This window comes from Centrocercus urophasianus, unplaced genomic scaffold (genome assembly GCF_019232065.1).
Source record: "Centrocercus urophasianus isolate 14NV4802_14NV808 unplaced genomic scaffold, USGS_Curo_1.0 seq_42, whole genome shotgun sequence".
NCBI lineage: Eukaryota > Metazoa > Chordata > Aves > Galliformes > Phasianidae > Centrocercus > Centrocercus urophasianus.
In genome coordinates, this window is record NW_024885000.1 from 2,697,095 (window position 1) to 2,723,492 (window position 26,398).

The following is a 26,398-nucleotide window of genomic DNA, read 5'->3' on the forward strand; positions in this document are numbered from 1 at the left end:
ACAACAAAAGAACATGAGAATGTTGAATAACAGGGAGAATTCTTTTGTGACTCTGTTTCTTTTAAATAGCTGCTGGCTTATTTATGTAAGTATTTGGTGTGTTATTTCCTCGTATTGTTATCCAGGTGCATTTCTATTGAGTCACCGATGTTGTACAGTTCCACCAAGGAAATGCCCTGTGAATTCATTCTGCTGAACACCCAGTTTTCCATGCAGGAACACCCACACTAGAAATCCTGCTGCATTTGTGAAAGGGCCATGAGTCACGTTTGCCTGATGACTGAAATTGACCGTGTGCTACGCAGAAGTGCCAAGTCACAGAAGTAGAGACACTTCCCATGAAAGGAGTAGTAAGACTCACTTGTAAACTACAGGTATTCCGTCAGAGAAAAGTCATCAGATGTAATCACTTCCTGTTTCCTGCTAGTGATAACAGGGAGTGGAAAGGGAAAGAGAGAATGTTTCTACTCCTCAAGGAGAAAAAGCTTTTAAGGGAGAAATGTTAATATGCAGCAAATTCACACCAACAAAGGCAGAGATGCAGAACACGTGGGAATTAAAATTGGCCTTCCCGAATTTCCTCCACTGTACTCATATCCTTCTACCTGGTATCATAAAGTAGATCCCATCTTACTTCTTTATCAGGATTTTATACTCTTCCAGTTATATACAAATAAAGGCCAATTAGTAATTGACATCACTAGCTGTGATGTGGAAATGGTTCCCAAGGCAAATAAATGGGTGGAATTCAATGTTAGCAGCAGCAGAATGTTTTACTGCTTAGATTTTGGCCCACATATCTCACACACGCACACCTTTGCATTGAGGAGGAGGATGGCTCCAGGTTCCTGACGCTGTGCAGGTGATGAAAGCATCCCCACTGAGTGAATAGCCAGAATCACAGCTGTAGGACACAGATGCTCCATAGAAAAAAGTGTCTGAAGTGTTGCCTTGGAGCTTCCCATTGGTGATAGCAGGAGGGTGGAGGCACTTCACGACTGGAAGTCAGGGAGAGACAGATGACAGTGTTGAAGTAAGAATCCTCACAGACAGCCAGAGAACAGCTAAGGCCCTGTACTCTTGCAGCCTTGCTCTTTCCATTTCTTCATCTAGTTTCAACAATTGATTCCTTAGCTCTGGAACTCCACCACGTTTTGTGAACATGGATAAACTTTATCTTGTTCTCATCACTCATTTCGTAGTAAAGGACTCAGATGTAGTCCTTATATAAATCTTGCCCTCAGGCACATTATGTATTAAACTTTCTTCTTAGCTCTCTGCCACAAAGACACACCTTGGCAGACAGGAGAAGGATGGCTCCAGGCTCCAGACTCTGTACAGTAAATGGATGCCATCCCAATGAGGGAGAAGCCAATCTCACAGCTGTAGTTCACAGATGTTCCAGGAGGGAAAACTGCTTTTCCCAGGCCACTGTGACCCCCGTGGAGAATATCTGGGGGCTTGGAACAGTGCAGCACTAAGGAGAGAGAAGTACAGATTAAAAAGCACTCTTGGAGGCAAGAGGAGAACCTCCAAGCATCTGCGCATGGCTGTATGCCCACCTCCACACCACTGACACTAATGCACAGAGCCCACTGCCCAACCTCATGCACCCACTCTACCCTACAGCATCTGACTTGGTGTCACACCAATTTCTTCTGACACAAAGGAGCGCTGCCCAGCATCATCTTCCCTGATGCATTGGATAAGAAGAGTGATTAGCTGGTATATAGAATGAGAACTGCACATTTGTAAGACCGTTTTACAGCAGTATCCATACAGGTCCCTTACATCTGACAAAACCAGGCTGAGCTTAGTTTTAAGTTCATTTTGAGAAAGTGAGGCACCAGTTTTACTGCAGTGATAAGACTGGGAAAAGTTAGGGTAGATGGATCTTTAGGTTTAAAAACTAGGATTCCTCTTGCCCCCTAAACATCCTGCCATGTGCTACAAATAGTGCAAGGTCAGAAGGTACAGGTGTAAGGATGGGTGACACGCACTCACCTCGGTCACAGGCAGGGAGTGGAGGAAACCATGTGCCCCCAGATTGGCACTGGGACTTGTGGAGGACTTCTGAGATATTATCAGAGTTGCATTCAATTGTGATGATATCTCCAGGCACGTAGAGAGATTCTGATCCAATAGCTTTTCCATGCCCAACTCCTGGGCTCACACAGCCAGCTGTGGAATTGAGGGCAGAGAGAACTGAAAACTTGTGCAGGACAGATAAGGACATTTGGCCACAGAGAAGGCATTTTTTCCTTAGGTGGATTTTGCTCAAGAAACAGCTTGTTTCACCAACTCTTTAGCTACGTATCAGCACGTGCTTAACACATTCAGAAAGATGAGAATCAGTGACAAGAGTGTGAACATACCCTCACACCGAGGTAGGGGACGGCTCCAGACCCCATGCGGTGTGCAGAGGATGGACTTATTGCCAATGAGGAAGAAGCCAGGTTTGCAGTGGTAATGCACGATTGCACCTACGCCAAAAGTCTCTGAGAGTCTACTGTGTTCCCCATTGATGATGCTTGGGGGAGATGGACACTTTACCACTGAAAGAGGAGAGGAGAAAGGTAAGAAGGTGAAGCTAAATTATGGAAAAACAATTGTGTAAGAAAGGAGTAAAATGGATAATTGCTCCTCTTCCCCTCAAGAAAAAGGGCCGGGTGGGAGGAGCAGTTAAGGTTTGATAAGTCTTGCCTCCCATGTAACACCTACCTGGACTCGTTGCAGCAGCAGGATGATAATTGCATCTAGATGCAGCATTAAGAGTTGAAAATACACATTTGGTTGCATACACGCAATGCACAAATTTACCTTCGTTTCCTATCATCCTTCCTTTATATTTCCAGCAAATAAGTCCCTCTTCTCTGATAGTCAGCATCCTGCCATACAGCTACCGAGTTTCTGTCTATCAGAAACTGAAGCGCTTGTGGACTACAGACTGCAACAAGCAGGGAAGAAAAGCACAAATCCCACTTACTGCACTGCCCTCAACCTGGCTTAGCTCCTGTGTGAGGAAAGAGTCATAGGTGAAAGGAACACCTTCTGCTTTCTCCTTACAGCAGTCAGAGCAGGCAGGAAAGGGAATGCAGATGTGGCTTCAGAGAACAGGCAGCAGCAACCAGGAGTATCTTGCAGTGTTACTCACCCTGCTCACAGATGGGCACGGGAGGATCCCATGTTTTGTCAGCTTTGCACTGGGCTGTGGGATGCCCTTTCAGCACGAACCCTTCGTGGCACTGAAAGCTGACAGTATCCTTGTATCTGTAGCGCTGTTTGGGAGTGGATACTCTCCCATTCTGGATCTGTGGCACTGGACAAACTACCTCTGGAAAAGAAATTCATCATCTTAAAGAGGCAGCAAGCATGTGCTGTAGTTGATGCCCAGATAAAGCCCGTCCTGGCCACTGCTCCAGGGCAGACTCTCAGCAGAGCTGTGCAGGCAGAACTCAGCGACTCACAGAAGAATAATTTCAAGAATGAAGGGCTTTTTAGTGTCTTCATGTACCACGGGATTATCACAGTTTTTAATATGTAAACATAATTTTGTGCCTATAAACAAAATAATGCACATACGTTCCAAGTAAACATGTCAAGTGTTGTAGAAATCAAGTTTTGTTAGGCAGTCTCACAACTGTTTTACTGCACCAAGCTCGTGCTTTCCAAGGCAGTTCCATCTGAAGGAATGACCACATCTTAATTGCCATGACCAACCCTTGCAAGAGAGTCTTGTGGCTTGGATAACAGTGCAGTGGAAGATCTCAGCCCAGCTCTGCTCATGCGAGAGACATTTCTTCCTTCATCTATTGTGGAAACAACATCTATTGTTGTGAAACAAAAGGAACAAATCCTGGCAGGCATCTGACAACTCCTCCTTCCACATAATTCTGAAAGATCAAAAGCTGGCAACTGGAAAATTTGTAGAAGAAACCAAACAAGCATGGAAAACAAAACAACCTCAGAGGAATACTCTTTGAAAGTCTTATTCACCAAGGCTCTATTTATTTTAAGGAAATGCCACTTTTTGATTTTCAGGACTTAATATGGCAATTCGAGACCAGATTTAGTTGCGACCTACTTACTCTGACAAGTGGGAGGATCACCACTCCATGCAATATCTGCTCCAGAAAGCTCACAGCGCCGCAGGGACTGACCAACCAGCCGGTACCTGCAGTTACACAGAAGCAATAGCAGCTGATAGCAAGGCGTGCACGCCATGCTTTGCACTACCCCAGTGCTTCAAGAACACTCTCTTGCTTCTGGATAATTCTCTTGGTGGGATATGTGGGGATGGAAAGAACCAGGTTCCTCCTTCCTGGGCCAAAAGTACCAATCCTGGCTTACTGGCACGAGCTGAGCAGTGTGCTGTGCCCCCTCTGCTTTACATTGCCCAACACAAGCTCAGTAAATGGATCAGCAGAGGCAGCGTGGGACTCACCCTTCTTCACACGTGTAGTTCACGATGGACCTGAACAGGAGATCTGTCAGAACAACAACTCTGCCATTCTGTGGTGCTTCAGGATAATTGCATTCTTTCCCTGGGAAAGAACAAGGCTAAATTTAAACTCTTCTCCTGCAGTTTTACAATGTGCTACGAGAAAACATCTGAAGGATCTGTCCACATGCAAACACCAGCAAAAATTTTTATAGAAGACCAACAGCTGTCCAAACTATGTGACTAGTGAAGCCATGTAAGAAGCATTTTTTGTACCAAAGAATTTCTTTAGAAACCCATGTGTTTAAATTTAGACGCATTTCCAAAACCGACACCAAACGGATGGAGCTATTCACTTTTGCAGAACGCTCGCACATCAGACCACGTGTGGTTTTTGAGGCACGTCAGAACTGGCAGCACTGTGGGGTGTCTCATGAATCCTGGGCGGCAGGCGTAGCGCACCGTGCTCCCAGCGGGAAAGGCTGTCATGTTCTGGTGCTCCTTGGCCAGCTCAGCATAGCTGAGTGTTGGAGGAACACCGCAGCTACCTGCCGGGAGGAGAACACAGAGAGATCGTGTCCATCAGCATCTCCACAGGTTCCCAAGCAGCCTGGCTCCAGCCGTTGCCCCTCCACTGTACCTTCACAATGAGGAGCGGGCAGGCTCCAGTTTCCAGACTCGGTGCAGTAAATGGATGCCTCCCCCAGCAGGCTGTAGCCAGGATCACAGCTGTAGTTCACAGCCATTCCAGGAAGGAAAACTTCCACATCCTGGCTGTCATGATTACCTCCGTCAATATTTGGAGGTGAAGGACACTGTAACACTAAAAAGAGAAGGAAAAGGTCTGAAAAAGAGCACAAATGGGATAATGTGCAGGAAGGATGCATGCACAGTGCCACCAAAGTGAGTACAGCATCCAGTGTGTGTTGGAAGCAGGCTGATGTGCAGCCCAGGCTCTGTGCAGTGGCCGTTTGCTGGCTCCAGTAGCAGCTATGCAGGGAATGAAGGGGTCTAGAGATTTAAATCCTGACCCATTTGCTCTTCTGTTCCTGACAAAGGCTGCTGCAGCCCTCTGCCCTTGGTTCTTGCTGAAACACCATGGTGTCCTCCCTTTCGTGGCACTGATGGCATAGACAGCTCACCTTCACAGCGGGGCTGAGGGCTGCTCCAGCTTGCATTGCCAGTGCAGTACAGAGCTGCTGGTCCAGTAAGAGAATAGCCAGGGTCACAGCTGTAATTTACAGACATTCCAGGGATAAACTCCACGTCCATGCCATCATGCTGGCCATGGTCAATCACTGGTGGGGAAGGACACAGCTGCCCTGCAGGGAAAGAAGGTGTTTGGGTTTTTTTTGCTGCTTACTATTCCCAATTACTATTAGAGAACTCAGTCGCTGCAAATTCAACATCTCCTGTAATCCCTTTGTGTCCATGGCATATCCACAATGACAAAGACACCTTCACACCGAGGGGCAGAGTCACTCCACACTCCAGCAGCAGCACAATTCAGCACTGCTCCAAGGAGCACATAGCCAGGATCACAGGCATGGACAACAGACAAACACTGCCATGCCTTGGCCTCTGTGGCTCCCATTGCCAATGCCTGGGGGCTGAGATCACTGCACATCTGGGGAGAGAGGGCAAAGCCGTCCATCCATACAAAAAAAAAAGAAGTATGGAAAAATGAAAGAATCCATGCAGGATTCCAACCCTGCTTGTAACAGAGGGGTTGGAACTAGATGATCTTTGAGGTCCTTTCCAACTCAAGCCATTCTATGACCCCATGAAGCTGTACCTCCACAGTGTGGTGCTGGTCCGCTCCAGGCACCGCGCTCCCCATCCACTGTGGTGCAAAAGATGGAGGCTGTCCCAGCCAGCACGTGGCCAGGCTCACACATGTATGTGACCACAGCTGCATAGGGAAAGGCATCCATCAGGTGCCCGCTGTGTGTTCCGTGCGGGATGTTGGGAGGTGGGTCACAAACGATACCTGTGTGGGATGCACATGTGGGGTTTTAGTATCAATGCTGCTGCAGTGCTGGGGACTGCAGGGCCGTTCACTTCCAGGAAGGGATGGATGCGGGTGAACCCATCCCTGTGGTCATGCTGTCCCAAGTAAAGCACTGCTCTGAATCTCTTTGTGCTGTGCTCGGCTCCCACCATGTGCACTTACTCTGGCAGACAGGAACAGCCCCAGTCCACGTCACTCGCGTCCCAGAGCCTGAAATCACGCAGTGTCGCTGAGAAGCTCCAACTAGTCTGTACCTGGGGTTAAACAACAGCGCTCCTGTTACGGTGGGACTCTCTTTGGAGGTTGCATCTCCCACAGTCACCAATTACCTCCCTGCTTGCCACCACATACTGCCATTTTAACCATTTTGAAGGTACGGACCTGAGCTCACTTGGCCCTGGGTCTCCTCAGTGGGCACAGCAGCACAGTTTGACCAGGACTCACCCTTCATCGCAAGTGTAATTCACAGTTGATCCAAAGAGGAGATCTGTTATAACAATAACTCTGCCGTTTTCTGGTTCTCCTGGATGATCACACCTTCTCCCTGGACAGAACAAGAGGTGTTTTTCAGCTTAACTCAGCATGAAAGGAAAAGTGGCGTTGGAATTCTAAGGATCTGACCAAATCCCCAGGGTAGAGAACCAAAAAAAAAAATCCAGCAAGCTACAGGGCTTCCATTGTCACACTGTGATTTAAATGACAAAGAAGCATCTGTAAAACTTACGTCTGCAAAACTTCTTAGCTTCAGACCACGTCTGATTTTCAAGGCACGTAATAGTGGGTGGTATCTGTGAATGTCTGGCGTATCCTGGCTGGCAGGTGTATTTCACTGTGGTCCCAACTGGAAACTCAGTCCAATTCTTATACTCCTTGTTTAGCTCAGCAAACTGTAACAGTGTCGGTGTCCCACATCCAACTGCAGGAAAAAAAAAAGCACGTGAGGAATTAGGCTGGTAGTGAAACAGAGCTGAGAAGCAAGAGCACTGGTAGATTCGACTACAAAACCTGGGGGTGGTAGCATCTCTTCTATCCTGTGTTCTGACATTTATCTACATGAATAACTCTTAGTGTGGAAGGATGCATGCATGAAATTTATGTGGTCTTTAAAAACCCTTAATTTAGCCAGTTTTATACTTCCACACATCCTTGGGGATTGGCTGTTGGCCTTAGGCTACAGGAATCTGCAGGCTCAGATATGAGAGAGCATTGTGCTGGAATTGAAATTCATCCCCAAAATTTCCACAGCGTAGCTTGGGGGCTGCATGCCATGCCATGCTGCACTGTGCCTTCCCCTCACCTGCACAGCGTGGGTATGGGAGGCTCCAGCTCCCTTCCAGGCACCGGACAGAGGGGTCTCCAAGCAGGGAGAAGCCGGGCTGGCAGCTGTAGTTCACAGACATTCCACTGGTGAAGTTGGTCTCGAGCTCAGCATCGTGTATGCCATGGGCAATGGTGGGTGGTGGAGGGCAAGGCAGCGCTAGCAGGGTGTGAGGAGAGAATGAAATTGGAGTGATTTTGCATGATGCAAAAGCAACGGATCCCTGTGTGTCCTTGTCCCCATACAGGGCTGCCCAGTTCCTGTCTTCCCACAGAGCCAGCAGCAGCTGTGCCCACTCACCTGGCTCGCAGCTGGGGATAAAGGGGACCCAGCGGCCATCGGAATGGCACTTGGGCTCCTGGCTGCCCCGCAGCATGTAGCCCGGGTGGCACCGGATGGTGATGATGGTCCCGGGCCGGTAGACAGCTTGCTGCCCTTCAGCCACTTCTCCGTGCTTAATGCTAGGGCTCATGCAGGTGACCACTGGGAGCAAAGAGCAGCAAAGCCTGAGCTGGGGAAGTGGCTGCCAGAGCCAGGCTTCCTCCTGTGTTTTTATGAGGTCAAAATTCAGTGAGCATCCACATGAAAAGGAGTGCATGGACTTGAAATCCTTTAAATGCCTGCCCACCCGCTCCCCCGTGCTCCTCTGTGCATGCAGCCCATGGGCCAGGGCCTTTCCGCTCACCTTCGCACCGCGGGTAAGGGATGCTCCACATTCCAGATGTCAAACAAGTCACTGCTGTTTTCCCCGTGAGGACGTACCCCGGGTCACATCTGTACCTCACAGAGGTTCCGGGGACAAACATTTTCACATCCTCACTACTGTACTGACCGTGTGTGATATTTGGAGGGGAAGGACACTGCAGCACTACAGGAAGGGGAAAAATCAAACGTGGTGAAGGTCTACATCCCAGGTCTACACCCTGTGTGATGAGGCTGCATTGCTATTTCTTTCTTCCCCGTTAGCTGTTCCCAGGTATCTAAAGGTGCCAAAGTTTGGATATGATTCTGCCCAGCCCACACCCGTCTCCTGCCTCCATTTCTGTCCTGCTACCCAAGGGGACCCTTAGGGTCCCTTTACCTCCAATGTGACGTAGTTGCACCTGCTGGGGTGGATTCAGAAGTCACCCATCACCCACCCGCTTACACTTACTCTTTTCACAGGTAGGAACAGGAGGATCCCATGTGCCCCCAAACTGGCATTGAGACTCATGAGAGCCCTTTAAGGCGTAACCAAAATTGCATTCAAAGACAGCGATGGCCTCGGGCATATAGACGGACTCTGGCCCAGTCACTCTTCCATTCTCAATCTCAGGTCTTCTGCAGCCTATTGCTGGAAGTGAAGATTATAGGGCATATTTGGGACACAAAGCCAAGCCAGCGTGGTAACTGCAATCAAGCCTGGCCATCAACACCATAGGTGTGTCAACAATATTGATTCATATTCTTGCCCCCCAAAATCTGAAATCTCATTATCCCAATGTGCTCGAGAGACTCTCCATATTTTGGCCCCCTTTGGCTGTTCCTCTGTGGGGATTTGGTGAGTAATGGTTAAACCCAGAGCCAAGAGGAAAGAGATGACCCAGGTGCCAAGCAGCCGACACAGACATACCTTCACAGCGTGGCCGGGGCTGGCTCCAGGTTCCTGCAGCAGTGCAGGTGATGGATGCATTCCCAGTGAGCAAATAGCCATCCTTACAGCTGTACTGAACGGCCACACCGGGCAGGAACGTGTCCGAGGGCTGGCTGCTGTGCTTCCCATTGGCGATGCTTGGAGGGGGAGGACACTGCACATCTGCAGAAGGGAGGGAGTGAATATTATTTAATATGGATAAGAAAATAACTCAACCTTCAGAAACCAAAGGAGGAAGACAATGAACCCCATTAATAAACATCTGCCTCCCACCATCCTTGCAGCACTCACCTCCGCAGCGCGGCGGCGGCCCGCTCCATGCACCGCGCTCCCCATCCATGGTGGTGCAGAAGATGGAGGCTGTCCCAGCCAAAACACGGCCTGGCTCACACGTGTAGGTGACCACGGCCGCGTAGGGGAAGGCATCCATCGATCCCCCACTGTGTGTCCCATGTGGGATGTCTGGGGGTGGGTCACAGACAATACCTGGGAATACACAGCTGAGGTTTTAGCACTGTTGCTGCAGTACTGGGGTCTGGGACCCTTCATTTCCAGGAAGGAATAGATGAAGGTAAACTCATCCCAGCAATTAAGCTCTTTGAGCAAAATGACCCAAATTATCCTGAGATAATGTGTGGGAAGGCAAACTCGTACCTTGGGTCAGTCATTTCCTCGCTATCCTGCTAAAGGTGGGGGCACAGTTCTTATTGTCCTCTCCATAACCACTGTGACTCACACAGAGAGAACCTGATCAAACATTTCTACTCACGAGCAGTGAGGAATTCTTACTAACGGAACAGGAAGTTTAAAACATGCACAGCGTTCCCAGTTTGGACCAAGATAAAAGGCCTTTGAAAACAATTTCAGAAATATCCAAAACGAAACAAAGCATAAGAAATAAGAAACATGAAATATTTCACAGATAGAGTGACCCAAGAAATCTTTTGTAATGGCACCTTTGCCTTGAAAGATTCTCCCCTTCCTCTGTACACCCCAAGGAAGCCATCTCCAAGGGCCCCCTCCCATCCCACTTACGATGGCAGGTGGGAGCATCCCCGCTCCATGCAACGCGTGTGCCAGACACCTCGCATGTCCTCTGCGAACGCCCGATCAGCTTGTATCTGCATCACACAGAAGCACCAGTAATTACATGAAGAGACTCCAGACTTCTTCACAAGCCTTATTAATAGCAGCCAAGACTTCTGACTTTATGAGGTTCCTCCACGTAAAGTCATTTTGCCACTTAATTTCTGCGTTACTCTCAAATGACAGCTGAGTTCAGCTGGCCACAAACTCACCCCTCGTCACACGTGTAATTCACTTTGGACCCAAGGAGGAGATCAGTCAGGACCATGGCTCTGCCATTCCGTGGGTCATCAGGGTTTGCACATTGCTTCCCTGCGAGAGGACACAGCTGCTGTTAGCACTGCACATCAGCATTGTGCACCAAATCCCCTGGGGACGCTCAAACAGACAGCGTGCTGCCCCAAAGGAATAAACCCACAAAACCAGAAGGCTTTGCACTCAAGAAGTATGAATTTCCCAACAGCACATGCAGGACGTACTTTTGCAGAACTCCAGTGCCACAGACCAGCTCTGATTCCCGAGGCACGTGATGGTTGGTGACATCCCCACGTGCCAGGCATAGCCGGGCTGGCACATGTACTCCACAGTCCCACCCACAGGAAAGGCAGTCTGGTTCCTGTAGGGCTCCTTCAGCTCTGCGAACAGCAACCTGGGGGGTGCCCTGCAGCCAGCTGTCGGGGACACAAGCCAACAACTTATCAAAGGGTCAGGGGACACTGGGGCAGGGTGGCACCCGCAGTGCTGGCCGGCCACTTGCCCTGCTCGCAGATGGGCACTGGGGGCTGCCAGGTGCTGTTCTGCTGACACTGCACCACCCTGGGGCCACGGATGACATAGCCTGGCTCGCACTCGAAGGTGACATTGTCCTTGTGTGCGTAGATGCTCCGAGGAGCTGGCACTATCCTCCCATTCTGGATCTGCGGGGCAGAGCATCCTGCTTCTGGAAGGGAAGAGATGTCCTCAGAGCTTGCACAGCTGTGCACTGCAAAGCACTTGCGTCTGCAATCACTTTCAAGTTGCAAGCCTGAAGGTTATTTTCCTATTGATGATGCACTGCCTTACAGTGCAGGGGAGACCCCAGCTGGAAGGTGAGGCTGGGAGTGCTGCAGATGGTGCGTGCTTCTACAGCATCCTGCCTGCACCTGCCCCAAGGCAGCAATTCTTGCCCAAAGCAGCAAATCTTGCACCAAAGCAATAAATCCCACTCTAAAGCAACAATTCCCACGCCAAAGCAGCAAACACTGCCTCAGCAGGCACCCAGACAACACATGCAACCATTTTGAGGTCTCCTCGCCTTTCCAAACAGAAAACGGTTGGGCTGCTGCACTCAAGCACTCCCACCTGCTCCCTCTGAGCCCTACCTCCACACAGTGGGGGGGGTCCACTCCACACCCCGTTTTTCCCATCTTGGGTGGTGCAGAAGATGGAAGCATTCCCGTGCATTGGGTAACCGGGCTCGCAGCTGTAGGTGACCGAGGTGCCATAGTGGAACTCATCCAGCAGCCGCCCCGTGTGCTTCCCATGGGGAATGTTGGGGGGGGGCACACAGGGGATACCTGCAATGGGGCACAGCAAACCTTCTGCATTCAACACAGCACTGAAGTACTCAAAACCCCACAGTCTGGGGGGCGTACAAACTTGGTCTACAGGTGGAACGACTGAAATTCCTCTTATGGAGGAAGCTTCTACGTGCTTTATCCTTTCTACTGTTCAAGAAGTAAAATAACCACCCAACAACCTCAAGTCTTCTGTGCAAAATCTATACAAGCAGTGCTGAGAAATCACTGTCCGCGACTCCTCACTTTCAATAGTCCATTTCTCTCTGAGATTTTGTACTTCTTCCCAGAATATTTCTTTATGACATCAAACCCTTCTGATATTTCCATGCCCGCGGAGATTTGGGAGCTGCAAATCCCAGCACCATGCAGACCCAAAGCTGGGATCTACTCACGCTGGCAGGTGGGAATGTCACCGGACCACGCAACGCGTCCCCCATGGATCTCACATCGCCGGCTGGACTTCCCAATCAGCCTGTGCCTGGAGGTAGAAGGGCTCACATTCACTCCAGTCACTTTGCTTTGAGCTGTCACCCCCTGCAGTGGGTTCAGCAAGTGGAGCCCTGGCACTGCGGGAGAAATTCCCCTCTGAGCTCAGCACCTGTCTACCTTTTTTCACAGCAAAAGATTGGGAAAACCCCATGTGCTCATATAGGTACAGAGCTCTATGCCTGGGCTTCTTTATGCATTGAGAATGAATGGATGAAAAGGAGGAAAAGAGGGAGGCTTACCTGACACATCTGGCCTTGACCTTTTAAGGAGCAGACCTGAACTCTGCACTTACCCTTCTTCACAGCTGTAGACCACTATTGACCCAAAGAAGAGGTCTGCCAGGGCTGTAATCCGGCCATTCTCGGGTTCCCCGGGGTGATTGCATTGTTTCCCTGGAGGAGAGAGAATCTCCCTATAGGCTTCTCCCTATAACAGCCCAAGAGATGCAACTGCTATTCCAGTAATCCTCCCACATTTCCAATTACCCCCAAAATGGGTTTCAAGTAACATAAGTTTACATGGCTTTACTAGTCACATAGGATTGGAACACCAGAATCACGTTAAGGTTTTTGCAGCATGGACAGAACCCAGCACCTATTCCTTTCTGGAACAACACCACCAAATCAAGGAGCTATTCACTTTTACAGAACTCGAGTGCTTCTGACCACACTCCGCTCTGCAGGCATGTAATAGTGGGTGACATTCCTGGGTGCTTAGCAAATCCGGGCCGACAAGTGTATCCCACAGTCTTCCCAACAGAGAAATCAATCTCATTTCTGTGCTCCTCATTGAGCTCAGCAAAGGTCAGCCTGGTGGGAAGCCCACAGCCACCTACCAAGAGAAAACAGGCAGAGTTAGGCAGGACAGGAGCACTGGGTGAAAGCAGAGAGAGAACACCGTTACCAGGAAGAATGTTTATTTTGCCTTGGACATTTGGTTATTTGGCCTGATGTAGTCACTACTAAGCAAACACAGAACCACAGAATCATCTTTTTTTCCCAAAGGATTCCAGATTTCAGGCTCCTGTTCCCAACAGATAACTAAATCTTCTGCTTTCTTACAGCATTTAACGCTTTATTTAACAGCTGGGTTAGGGGCTAGCAAGCAGCCACCCACCCCAGGCAGCTCCAGAATCATTACCTGAGCTCTCAGCCCTTCTGGGCAGCACGGAGCTGTGGAGTGGATCACAGAGGGGCGCTGGGGGGTCCCAGCTGCCATTCTTCTGGCACAGGGCTTGGGCACTGCCCCGCAAGCTGTAGCCTTCCTGGCACTGAAACGTCACCATTTGCCCCGGTGCATAGATGAGTCCGTGATCATCAACTACCCACCCATCCTGTATATCTGGCTTTAAGCAGACGGTTGCTGGAAGAGAAGATGTGAAGAAATGATGAGCAAAAGGAGCAAAAATAAGCAGATAAAAACCCCAAACCCACAGGCTGCTAATAGTGCAACAGCAAAAATCTACAGGGCGTTGTCCAAACATCCCTAGCCCTGTTTTGATAACAGAAGGGTTTGAAATTAATTTCCACCATGCAGCACTTCACGTGGGATTAATTCTAAGGACCTGAGGGCTGTGGGGAGGAGGTCTGCCCACAGTGAGCACGGACGCACCTTCACAGCGTGGGCTGGGCTGGCTCCAGGTCCCTGATGCTCTGCAAACCACATGTGCATTCCCAACCAGGTAGAAGCTGGGATCACAGGTGTACGACACAGACATTCCTGTGGTGAAAAAGCCTTCACCGTGCCGGTTGTGATCTCCATTGCTGATCTTTGGAGGCATGGGGCACGGCTGAACTGCAAAGAGGAGATGGAATGAGAGAGGAACACGACGGGGATGAGTGGCTGTGATGGACACGGGGATGTGTAGCAACCCTGCTGGCTCCTCCTGCGCCCTGCACACACTCACCCCGCTCACAGCTGAGCACCGGTGGGTCCCAGCTCCCCCCAGGCTGGCACCGAGCCCAATGGCCGCCCTCTGCAGCATACCCAGCATCGCAGTCAAACCGCAGCGTCTCCCCAGCCTCAAAGGTGCCCTTCAATGCCTGCACCTTCCCGTTGTGCACTGTGGGACTCTGACAGCCGATGGCTGTGGGAACACAGATATGGTTGTCAGTGCAGGGCCGCATCCTGCGGCTACAGAGCAGCCGTGCCCACAGGGCGGCCTCCACCCACCTTGGCAGCGGGGCAGGGGCCGGCTCCAGCGCCCGACTTCTGAGCAGCTGATGGAGACGTTCCCCACCAGCTCGAAGCCATCCTTGCAGCTGTAGTACACAACGGTGCCATGTGGGAACCTGGCAGAGGAGCGGCTGCTGTGCCGCCCATTGGCGATGTTCGGGGGCTGAGGACACGTCACTTCTGCAGGGGAATTGGAAAAGTCGTGAGGGACGTGGGACAAGCGGTGCTGTGGGGAGGTGCAGCTCAAAGCAGCTCAGCAGTCAGCATGGAAAAGGTGAAGGTGGGGCAGAGATTTGGTACCCTATGTCCTGCTCATCTCTGTGTCCCTCCTGCCCGCTGCAGCTGCCCAGGCTTTCCTTTCAGAACAAGGAAATTTGAGCTGATTTAATGAAGCCCAATCAGCCTCATCCTGAAACTGCCTCTGCAGACCCAGTGTGTTATCTCAGTCTGGCCTGGTGGCTCTCAGCATCATGGCCAGGCACTGGGTTCAGTAACACAGGTCTTAGTCCAGAAATGAAGACTGCAAACATAGCATGGCTTAGGCTCACGTTGGCACTATGAATGGCCATTTTTAGCTTTGAATTTTCATAGAAATATTCCGAGTTTAAGGCCTACTTTCACTCAGAAACAATGGCACTAAAATGCTTCGTCATATCATTAATTACTTAGAGAATTAGTACAGAAAACTCTGCTCTAATTGGAGGAAGCAGTGGTCCCTGCTGGGCTGTGCCTGGAGCACTCCACATGGCTGAGCCCCAGCTGCACTGCCCAGCACTGGGCAGGATGGAGCCATGCTGCTAGAGGCAATGCTGGAGGTACAGAACCTGTAGCTTCAGAAACACTTAGCTCAGGGTTCATGGATATAAGCTCATCCTCTGCATGTAATAAAACTGAATACTTAACTTCAGGAGAATTGAATCCCTTGCTGAAGGGCTCAGTGCCATGGCCAGCAGCTGTGTCATGCCATGCTGGCCACAGAGCGAGGTGACAGCGTGCAGACAGGGTGACCTTCACACACGTGTACCTTCACAGTGTGGGCTGGGCTGGCTCCATTTCCCCGATGCTTTGCAGAAGACACGTTCAACGTTCCCAGCCAAGTAGTAGCCGAGATTACAAGTGTACGTCACGTACATCCCCATGGTGAACTCTGCTTTACCATGGCCATCATGATCTCCATTGCTGATCTTTGGAGGCGTGGGGCACGGCTGAACTGCAAAGAGGAGATGGAATGAGAGAGGAACACGACGGGGATGAGTGGCTGTGATGGACACGGGGATGTGTAGCAACCCTGCTGGCTCCTCCTGCGCCCTGCACACACTCACCCCGCTCACAGCTGAGCACCGGTGGGTCCCAGCTCCCCCCAGGCTGGCACCGAGCCCAATGGCCGCCCTCTGCAGCATACCCAGCATCGCAGTCAAACCGCAGCGTCTCCCCAGCCTCGAAGGTGCCCTTCAATGCCTGCACCTTCCCGTTGCGCACTGTGGGACTCTGACAGCCGATGGCTGTGGGAACACAGATATGGTTGTCAGTGCAGGGCCGCATCCTGCGGCTACAGAGCAGCCGTGCCCACAGGGCTGCCTCCACCCACCTTGGCAGCGGGGCAGGGGCCGGCTCCAGCGCCCGACTTCTGAGCAGCTGATGGAGACGTTCCCCACCAGCTGGAAGCCATCCTTGCAGCTGTAGTACACGATTGCTCCTGGGAGAAATTTGTTCGTGGATTGGCCGCTGTGCCGCCCATTGGCGATGTTCGGGGCCTGAGAACACATCACCTCTGCAGGGGAAGATGAAATTGCACTGGGAGTCACTATTTTGTACACAGGATTGATGGTCAGGATGACAGCCTGACTGCTGCTCGGTCTGTGTTTTGTTAAATTAGAACAGCACGAGATCACAATCGCATTGCATCTGGGGAAAATCACTCCCAACAGAGGCACTCCTTCCCCTCTGTCAATAGGGAAACAGCACATCACAGCTCGGGCAGAGCACACACGTGAGCAGAGAAGCAGCACAAGTGGGAAACTCTGATTACTTCCCATGCTGGGAGGAAGATGGAAACATCCCATGTGTGGCCATAAGCAGAAGTCCAGAAATCCCCCCAGGGAGGCAGATGGTGCAACCCCCCCCTGGCTGCAGCCTTTGGTTGCACAGCAGCACAGCACCAGTGTTAGCTTCTCCACATCCCCTGAGAGCCCTGGCTGCTGCCAACTCCATTCCCCATCCCAGCCCGTCTTTCCAGAGCTGCTTCCCTCCCTCCCACTTCGGGAAGAGCAGCAGGAACATCCTAGCTTTGCTTTCTCAGCAATATGAGAGGACACGGAGGGAGCTCTGCCCTGCAGCAGCCCCACTCACACACACACACAACACTTGCCCTTTTTGCATGCCGGCAAAGGTGGGCTCCAGCTGAAGTCAGCTTGGCAGATACTCGTGAAGGAGCCTTGCAAGGTGTAGCCCGTGTTGCAGGCGAATCTTACTGTGTCCCCAGGCCGGTAGATGTAGCGAAAAGGAGTGCTCCTCCCATTCTCAATGTGTGGCACTGCGCATCGGCGCTGTCTGACTGGAAAGAGAGACAACAGCCACGTTCAGCCACACAGCCCTCAGATCTGCAGTGCTGTGGCAGCGCTGCCCAACCAGCCTGCAAACCCAAATCAGCAGGGGGAGCAGCTCTGATGGCAAGCCATGCTCCTGTGGGTTTGGGCCGTGCTTTCCAGGCACCTCAGACTGTCAGATCAACAGCAGAGCTCAGCCTGTTTGCTCTGCCCCATCCCAATTCACTTCTATTTATCACAGCAAGTTTCAACTTGACAAATCCCAAACACAAGCTATTATTGCCACACTTCTTGAGTAATACTTCGTTCATGCCCTGCTTTACTTTGGCAGCTCAAACATGTAGGTTGAGCCCCTTGTTCTGAGAAGTTATGAAAGACTCTGTGCCCCATCTCCTGGTGCTGCCCCATGAAACGTTCCTCCTCACTGCTGCAGGAGCTCAGCTCCAAGTTCCCATCCAGAATGAACCTGCATGGCCCAAGCACTCTCAGCCAAGTGCCAAGGGAAGGTGCTGGTGTACAGCTTTTACTCTGGCACCAGCCAGCCCCAGATCTCTCCTGCCCCACAGAGAACAGGAGAAAGGCTTTGGCCAAGATGACAGATGCTTTTTTATAGAACCACAGAAGCATCCAATCATTAAGGCTGGAAAAGACCTCTGAGATCCCTACGTCCAACCCATCCCACCTTGCCCTCTGACCACGTCCCTCGGAGCCACATCCCCACAGTTCTGGGCGCCTCCCACCACCTCCCTGGGCAACCTGTGCTGCTGCATCACCACTCTTTTGGAGAAGAAATTTCTCCCAACATCCAACCTGACCCTTCCTTGCTGCAACAGAGGTCATCACCTCTGTGATGCTCGGGATCTGGCATGCCCACATCCCCCTGTTCCCAGGGATCTGCCTGCCCTGCACTGGGGAAAGCCAGAGGAGCACAGAGAGGAGCAGCAAGGAGGCAGAGGAGGGGTGTGGAAGGAAGGTGAAGGTCCTGCCTTACCTTGCTGCCCACTCACAGCAGCCAGGAGCAGAGCGGAGCAGCCCAGGATGCTGAGGGTGAAGGTGAGCACCATGCTCTGGTCCCAGTGCTGACTGCAGATCCCAGGGGACGCGATGCAGATATGGGGGTCCTGGTTCCCCATGCCTGAGGAAGGATCGCAGCTGTGGGGGTTTCCCAGGGCTGGGGGACAGGAACCTGTGGGCTCCTGCACAGGGTGTGGGCAGCCACAAGCCTGGGCTGTGCAGCCCCAGTGACGTTCTGCTGATGGTATTTTGGTCCCTTCATGCAAGGGAGGATGGCCCTTGGGACCTGCTTTGGGACATGAGGTATCTGTGACAGAGAATGCATGAGGGGCTTTCAGCCAGATGGAGTCATTGCAGAGCATCACTGGTTATGGGAAGTGGCCAGGGTTCTTCCTGAGCAGCCATTGCCAGCTAAGCCTGCCTGGCTACGGGAAGGGAAGGGCAGAGTAGAACACTTCCACCTCTTCCCACACACTGGGCTGGGGCAGCTGGATACACTCTGTCCCTGGGGGGCAATGGGGCAATGCTCTGCAGCTGGAGACTGACCATCAGGGCTCCAGGACCCCCCCAGCAGTGCTGCATGGCAGGGGATGTTCTGAGCACAGAGGAGGCAATTGGCAAACAGCGCTCAGGTTGTTCTTATCCCTTTTACTGGCAGCTTTCATGACGCACGTGGTCACTTCAAGATGAAGTTCAATCATTTGGGAAATGAACTCTGGACTATGCAACAGAAACAATGATGCTGAGGTTAAAATAAAGAAGAACACAGCAGTAAGGCACTGAGCTTTCCATTTGTGTTCTGATCCTTACGACAATACATTTTTCACATACATACAACCAGATTTTCACACACATCTCTCTATATACGTGTCTGTATGTGAAATGCGTATTTATGAATGAAAAACAACCTGCAACTTCTGGTTTTGTAATATTTACTTCTGAAAACAGTGCTTTGCTTTGCCAGAGGGTCAGCTGGGCAGGACAGAGCCCTGCTGTAAGGGGAACACTCTGAGTCTATTTACAAGAAAGTTCAGGTGCTTGTGGAAGTGGCTCTCTGTGCTTTTTCCTCTTCACAGATGCGTGTTCCGGTTAACAGGAAGGCACAAATAAAAATGCAGAAACAAATAAGTGCACGATAAGCATTCTGAATACTTCCATTTTCCAGCTGTAGATCGTGAAGCTGAGAAGGATCGTGAAGAACCCGGAGCTGCAATCTTCAGACACAGCCCTGAGCCTCTATGTTTTGCTTAGCAGAGGCACAGGGTCTGAAGGCATCAGCAGCGCATGCATTTCAGAGCTGTCAGTTTTGCATTCCACATAACTGGGATCCCCATGAAGCCTTCAGCTCCTGCCCTCACCTCCAAGATGTCAGCTTGCTCCTTGCCCTGCTCCCCAGGGACGAATAAATAATAAAGGCTCTGCTCGGTGCCTCTCTGTGCCAACCTCAGGTGCAACATCAGCTGCAAGTCCTTCTGGATGCAACCTCAGATGCAGCAGGCGCTCTGGGCACCCCAGGCAAGCAGAGCAAGAAGCCCAGCCCTGCTTTCCCCCCACCAGCACAGCAGCCCTGATGTCTCACAGCTGGGCAGCTTGAGCAGAAAGCAAAAATGTTGACAGCAAGTGACTTTGTGCATCTGGGTGGCAGCTCACTGCAGGCTGTGCATGGCCCTGGGGCAGGAAGGAAGGGCAGCTCTGGGTGGTTGGAGAGAAGCACTGATACCAAGCAGGGAGGTGGCAAACACTTTCACACGGTTTCTGAACCTAATTTTAGCACAAACAGGAAGAGTCAGAACAGTTATTTGTCACAAGGTGTTTATATTTATATTCTCTCCAGCAAAATTACCCATCTATAAGGTTTGTTTTGTCCACATTGGCCTTGAAGAAAATGCTACAGTGTGCTTCTATGCAAACATTGTCAGTGCTTTCAGTGTCACAGTATTTGGCTCACCCTATTAATTCAAGTATGTACCACTCATACAGGAACAGTCACGCATCAGGACACTTCAGAGAGCTGTGAGCCCTAATGGGAACAAGGCTCAGCATTACCTCAGTGGGGCTGAAAATCAGACCACAGAGGTACACAAAGTGCCAAATTTCCTCGAGTCCACAGCAGTGCAGTTCAAAAACCTTTGGTATCACTGCCACTTCCCATAGAGATAACCACACTCACATCTGAGCCGCTGGCACAGCCACACTGCTGTTGTGTCCAGCACAACGCCAGCTAAAAAGTGCAACATCTTGTCTGGGGGGCACGAGGGCTCAACATCATCTTCATCCATCACAGGTCTGCCAGTCGCTGTGGCAGGGTTGATTTCTCCAGCAGGCAACATAGGGCACAGCCACATCCCACCATCTGAATGCTGCAGCCGTGCCCTGATCTAGAAGTTCATCACCAGCATTGCCAGGAGGAGGGGCAGGACTCCTGCAAGAGGCAAAAGGAACTTCAGGCTGTGCACTCACCCTTTCCCTCCCAGCCACAGACATGCAGCACCTCCGCCTTCCTCCCCACCTCTTTTTCACAGCAACAAAAACATAAGCATGACAACAGACTGCTATGGAAGACTCTTCGGCCTGTTTCAGGTTTAAGTAAAACACAGAAGGAACCAGTAATGTAAAGATACCCAAGGATGGGAGCACAACGATCTGCAGTACATGTCACTTACCAACAATGATGCTGCTCGCTCCATCTGGAAAGGAAGAAAGCCAACATGTGACTCTGCACAGCCATGCCACACTTCAAGGCACCTGATTATAAAGCACTGAGCAGCTCAAAGCCAAAGGGAGCCCTTCAGGACATCTGATTATACAGCACTGAGCAGCTCAAAGCCAGCACACGTGGGGAAAGGGAGCCCTGCATCACCCTGCACTGCCCTGCACCATGGGGGTGAATCCATCTGCGTTTTAGCAGATAACACTGCCATCAGCCTGCAAGGCTGTGATGCAGCCCAGTCCCGTGCTGTTAGCATGAGATTCTAAGTGGGGTTGTTCCAGGAAGTGCAGATGGCATATTCTGAGCTGAGCTGCCTCTTTGAAGGTTCAAAGAGAAAGTAAAAACAGGGCGTGTTTCTGTTTTGTTGCTTTTGCTTTTTTAAACAGGGAGAAAACAGCAAGACAGGCGCAGGAGAAAAATCACCTCTGCACTCAGGAGGGGGTGTGCTCCAGACTCCACGATCCTGAGCCTTCGCCAGGCACTGAATGGTGCTGCCTCCAACCAGGACGAAGCCATCATTGCAGGAATAAACCACAACGGAGCCCTGGGGGAAGGCTGTGACCTCTGTGCCATTGTGAATCCCATTGCCGATGCTGGGGGGCTGTTCACAGAGAATATCAGAGCGCCGTCCTGTGGGGAACAGCACCAGGAGAGACTGAGCGCTTCTCCTAACTGAAAATGTACACAGTGTGCATGGGGAGAAGGAAATACAGCCAGGGCTGTGCATCTAGCAGCAAGTGGGAATGCTTTGAGTGCTCCTGCTAAGTACCAGACCTCAGCTACTGCCCTTAGCCCGGCTCTGGAGTCTCTGGAGCCCATAGCAAGACCTGGGAGTGACAGTCAGAAGCATTTCAGCCATTCCCAGCTTCCCATCACGCTGTGCATTACCCCACTTTGACATTACAGCAAATTAAGAGGATAGGGCTCTTACATCCCTGGTAACCGCAGGGAAAGAAAGCTCTCCCCACCCAAAAATCAGGTAGCAATTTTTCTTTTCATGTAACTTTTGCTCTCCCTCCTCAGCTTAATCTCTGAGAGTTCCATGATGCCTCACAGTACAAGTCAGTACTGAAATCCCAGCCCCATCCCACCCCCATGCAGCTGTTGTCCCCATGGCTTGGTGCAGCTTTCCCTTTTCCTTACTTTCACAGGATGGGAGATCCACGTCCCATTCAACTCCATTTCCCACTGCCACACATTTGGCAGAAGATGATCCCTTTAATTCATACCTAAAAGAAAGAGGGGAGGTTTAACACACTCCAGAAAACAACCCAGCAATGGTTCTCCCTTCCTCCCATGGCATGGATGGAAGCGATCAGGAGTTGCCCCTGCTACAGAATGGGATCTGGGCCACTTGGGTGAGTAAGGACACTGTGGTGCTGTGCAGGCAGCACATGGCTGATGTGAAGAGTTCCCAGCATCAGTGCTCAGCGAGCATTGCCTCTCTCAGCTCAGTTACACTCAACAGGCAGCTGTACTGGGATCTTGCACTGGGAACCAGGGCAGGAGGTGCTGCAGGTGTGTGTCACAGCCTACTGGAGTCCCTGATTTTCTGCCCCAACTCACTCAGCGTTGCAGGAAAAGGTCACAGTTGCCTCAAACAGGAAACTGTCCTCATTCACAATCCCGTTCTGTATTGTGGGAGCAGTGCATTGCTGACCTAGAGAAAAAGAAATTGATTCATACATTCTTGAAGCCAATTCAGCAAGAAAGCTGTAGGCGTGTCTGCAAACCCAGAGCTGGATACCAACCAGAGTATCCAGCATCTGGAGCAGGTTTAGCTCACTTGTATGGCCAAGCAGAAGAGCAGAGGTACCCACGTGTGCACAGCGCAGAGCCTGCAGACCAGGTGGCATCCAGCAGACAGGTGACTTCCAGGGACTTCCCATTCTCTGTGGTGAAACCTGGCTGACACCAGTATGTCAGCTTCGTTCCAGCCAAGGAGCTGCTGTTTGCAGCCCCTGTTAACTCAGCAGAAGGGATGTTGGGAGGAGGGCCACAGTATCCTGACAATTGGAGACAAAAGCAGTGCTAGCTACCAAAGCTAACGTGGTCCGTGCTCAGCTGCACCATCTGCAGCACACAAATGCAAGCTTCAGGGCAACTGCTTCAGGAAGAAAGCCTGTGTGTACTCACGTGGGTCACACGTTGGCAGAGGTGGCTTCCAGGCACTGTCTGCATCACAGGTAACCGTCTGAGCGCCACTCAAAGCGTGCCCAGGAGCACACTCAAAGCTCACTTGTTCTCCATACGTGTACTCAGTGGCAAAGCTGTTTAAATTCTTCCCATTTTCCACTTCTGGCTTTTCACATCTCACCACTGGAAGTGAAGGGGAGTTGATAAGAATACTTGTTGCAAGAAGAAAAAGCATCACCAGGGCCACTACGTGAGAAGCTCCTATAGACAGTGGCACATAGGCATGACACAAGTACCCAGTAAGCAGAGACACCGTGAAGAAACAGCATCCAAAGCCTCCTTGGGCAACCTGTGCCAGTGCCTCACCACCCTCTGCATGAAAAACTTCCTCCTAATATCCAACCTAAACCTCCCCTGTCTCAATTTAAGGCCATTCCCCCTTGTCCCATCACCATCCACCCTCATAAACAGCCGTTCTCCTTCCTGTCTGTACTCTCCTTTCAAATACTGGAAGGCCACAATGAGGTCTTCATCTGCCTACGCTCACGCAGTTCAGGTTATCACAGCAGCTTCCCATGTGCTGAGGAACCACTGCACCAAGCCTTGTCTCTGACTATGGGAAACCACAGCACTGTGGAATCCATTTAGACTCAAATTCTCCTGTTTGTCAGCTGAGTGGAAAGAATCCATATGGGAGAATGATGAGAAACAAAGCAAAAGAAGAAGGAGAGGAAGAAGAAATTTACCTTTGCATTCCGGGGCTGGACCACTCCATCTCCCATTGAGGTTATCATCTGCTGTACAGTGAATTGTGGCGTTTCCAATGAGAGAAAACCCATTTTTGCAGCTGTAGGTTACAGCTACCCCAAAGGTGTAATCTGTGTGCACACCACTGAACTGTCCGTTCTCAATGGCAGGAGGTGACTGACAGGGAATAACTGCACAGGAAAGCAATGGTAGGAAAACACAGAAACATTTCCATCAAACGTGAGGCTGAGGTCTACAAACTTCTACAAACGAACAAGTGACTGCCAAGAAAAGCCAAAGGAAAAACAAGGAAGCAGCCCTAAGGCAACCATCTCAACCCAATGTCCTGAATGCTGACACTCCTTCAGATTCCACACATATTTTTTTCGTGATAAAGCAGCAGAGAAGCAGCTCTAGTCTGAGAGGAGAGGCTGAAGGAGAGGTGTGCAGCAGTAGCTTTGAGGACCTACACAAAGCACGTAAGATGCACTCACCTTCACAGTGTGGAACGTGATCCCAAGTGACATCACTGCCACTCAGAATGCATTGCGCCGTCGGATTCCCAACCAGACGGTACCTGAGAGCAAAAAGATTGAGCCTCTTCAAAATAAGTGTGAAAAAACTCATGAAATGCAAAGCTGTGCAGTTTCTAATGGCGCTCTCCGCAGAAGCTGAGCCTCAGGGGAAAAAACAGCCATCCAACCCATAAAATACAATTTCAGTACCTAAAGGCTCACTGCAGCCTTCCAGTATTTGAAAGGAGAGTACAAACAGGAGGAAGAACGGTTGTTAATGAGGGTAGACAGTGATAGGACAAAGGTGAATGGCTTTAAACTGAGACAGGGGAGGTTTAGGTTGGATATTAGGAGGAAGTTTTTCACACACAGGGTGGTGAGGCACTGGCACAGGTTGCCCAAGGAGGCTGTGGATGCCCCATCCCTGCAGGCATTCAAGGCCAGGCTGGATGTGGCTCTGGGCAGCCTGGGCTGCTGGCTGGCAACCTGCACACAGCAGGGGGTTGGAAGTGGATGAGCACTGTGCTCCTTTGCAACCCAGGCTGTTCTATAATTCTGAAGAAAGGCAGCATTGGATGTAATGCTGTCAGCAGAGGGGAACACAGGAGCTTCCCCAGCCCCATGCTGTGCAACGGAGGGTCAGAAATGTCACCAACACCCCCATCACTGCTCCCGTTCCCTGCATCCCCAGTGCTCCAAAGCCTAAGGGCCCTTAGCTGAGACACTGAGCTGCAAGACATTTGCAAAGAGCTCACTCTCACCCCCAGAGCATCACTTGTTCTGACAGCAGGAGCAGGAGGAGCCCGGGCCCCACAGCTGCCTGCTCATAGCACCTCCTGCAGGAACAGGGACTCAGCCCCCAGGCTTTAAAAGCATCCCATCCCCTCACTGCTGCCTCCATCCTCGACCCACTGCAGCCTTACCCAGCCCTGCAGGTGAAGTTTACTGTAGCTCCAAACTGGAGGTTGGTGCTGAAGTGGAAGTCACCATTCGGTATTTCTGGCAGTTCACACGACTTTCCTGGCAGGGCAAATGCTCACCATTAGTTGTTTTTTATCACAGTCAATGGCACACAGCATCACACTGCTGTTCAGAGTCACTGCAGAGCAGGAGCTCCTTTTCCTGCCTTCCTCCCCAGCACTTTCAGAAACACAGAATCACTTCAACTTTCGAGGAATGGAAGGTTAAACACAGCCAAGGGCAAAGAGCACAAAAAAAGTTTACCTGATTACTGAGGCTTGAAACTGATGTAGAAGTGAAATCACGGTCTGTAGGGGAGGAAAGCAGCGCAGAAGGGGCAGAAGGAAACCCGAGTGTTATGCCAGGACAGCGCATGGGGAATCTTGCTGCCTTTGTCCCTTTGTACCCTACTTCTCTGGAATTCTATTTCAGCGTTTGCACCGCATCAGCAGGTGGTAAAGTGAGTAAGGACAGAGTCCATGCCCGAGAGATTAACATGCCTCAGCACAAAGGGCAGCTCTGCTCGGGCACTCCGAGTACCCAGAACAGGGATTAACAGCGATCCTTTTGGGGCATCCCTCCCAGCTGTGTGAAACCTTGGGGCTTCCGGGGACCCCGCACCCACACGGCGGCTCTCACCGATGCAGAAGTCGGCTTCTGACGCCCAGGTGGAGTTGGGCAGGCAGGTGACGCGGTTGGACTTGCTCACGTCTCTCGTGTACCCTGGGCGGCAGCGGTACTTCAGCACCTCCCCAACGGGGTACGAAGCGTTGGTAGGACCGGGGGGCTCCGCAAAAACGAACCTCGGCGGTTCCGGGCAATCACCTGCGGGCGTGGGGAGGCGATCAGCAGCGCTCCTGGCGGTGTTTTCCCCCTCCGCTCCCCCTCGGCTCCAACTCACCGCACGCTCCGGGCAGCGCCAGCAGCGCAGCGCCGAGCCGCAGCAGCGCCGTTCCCACGGCCATCCCTGGATGCTCCGACAGTTGTGCGGCGATGCTGCGAGCAGCCCGGCAGCACGGCTCCTTACAGCACGGCTCCTTACAGCACGGCTCCTTACA

The 26,398-nt window shown here is 51.3% G+C and overlaps 1 protein-coding gene across 1 annotated transcript in view; it reads right to left on the reverse strand.

Moving 5' to 3' along the window:
- The window catches only part of LOC122168304, a 53,260-nt gene that overhangs the window by 2,091 nt on the left and 24,771 nt on the right, over positions 1–26,398 (reverse strand). Inside the window, 48 exon segments of the mRNA XM_042833485.1 lie at positions 816–998; positions 1,295–1,477; positions 2,005–2,181; positions 2,376–2,555; positions 3,155–3,334; positions 4,089–4,174; positions 4,445–4,544; positions 4,798–4,989; positions 5,082–5,264; positions 5,584–5,763; positions 6,237–6,431; positions 6,615–6,706; positions 6,897–6,996; positions 7,177–7,368; positions 7,750–7,929; positions 8,071–8,253; positions 8,456–8,638; positions 8,924–9,103; positions 9,383–9,565; positions 9,695–9,889; positions 10,439–10,524; positions 10,702–10,801; positions 10,969–11,160; positions 11,247–11,429; positions 11,851–12,045; positions 12,441–12,526; positions 12,830–12,929; positions 13,183–13,368; positions 13,678–13,899; positions 14,149–14,331; positions 14,444–14,623; positions 14,710–14,892; positions 15,737–15,922; positions 16,035–16,214; positions 16,301–16,483; positions 17,081–17,266; positions 18,250–18,393; positions 20,936–20,959; positions 21,406–21,612; positions 22,126–22,211; positions 22,549–22,642; positions 22,803–22,988; positions 23,119–23,301; positions 23,865–24,056; positions 24,360–24,442; positions 25,304–25,400; positions 25,980–26,165; positions 26,242–26,392. Coding sequence (XP_042689419.1) covers positions 816–998; positions 1,295–1,477; positions 2,005–2,181; positions 2,376–2,555; positions 3,155–3,334; positions 4,089–4,174; positions 4,445–4,544; positions 4,798–4,989; positions 5,082–5,264; positions 5,584–5,763; positions 6,237–6,431; positions 6,615–6,706; positions 6,897–6,996; positions 7,177–7,368; positions 7,750–7,929; positions 8,071–8,253; positions 8,456–8,638; positions 8,924–9,103; positions 9,383–9,565; positions 9,695–9,889; positions 10,439–10,524; positions 10,702–10,801; positions 10,969–11,160; positions 11,247–11,429; positions 11,851–12,045; positions 12,441–12,526; positions 12,830–12,929; positions 13,183–13,368; positions 13,678–13,899; positions 14,149–14,331; positions 14,444–14,623; positions 14,710–14,892; positions 15,737–15,922; positions 16,035–16,214; positions 16,301–16,483; positions 17,081–17,266; positions 18,250–18,393; positions 20,936–20,959; positions 21,406–21,612; positions 22,126–22,211; positions 22,549–22,642; positions 22,803–22,988; positions 23,119–23,301; positions 23,865–24,056; positions 24,360–24,442; positions 25,304–25,400; positions 25,980–26,165; positions 26,242–26,392 — 7,591 coding nt within the window.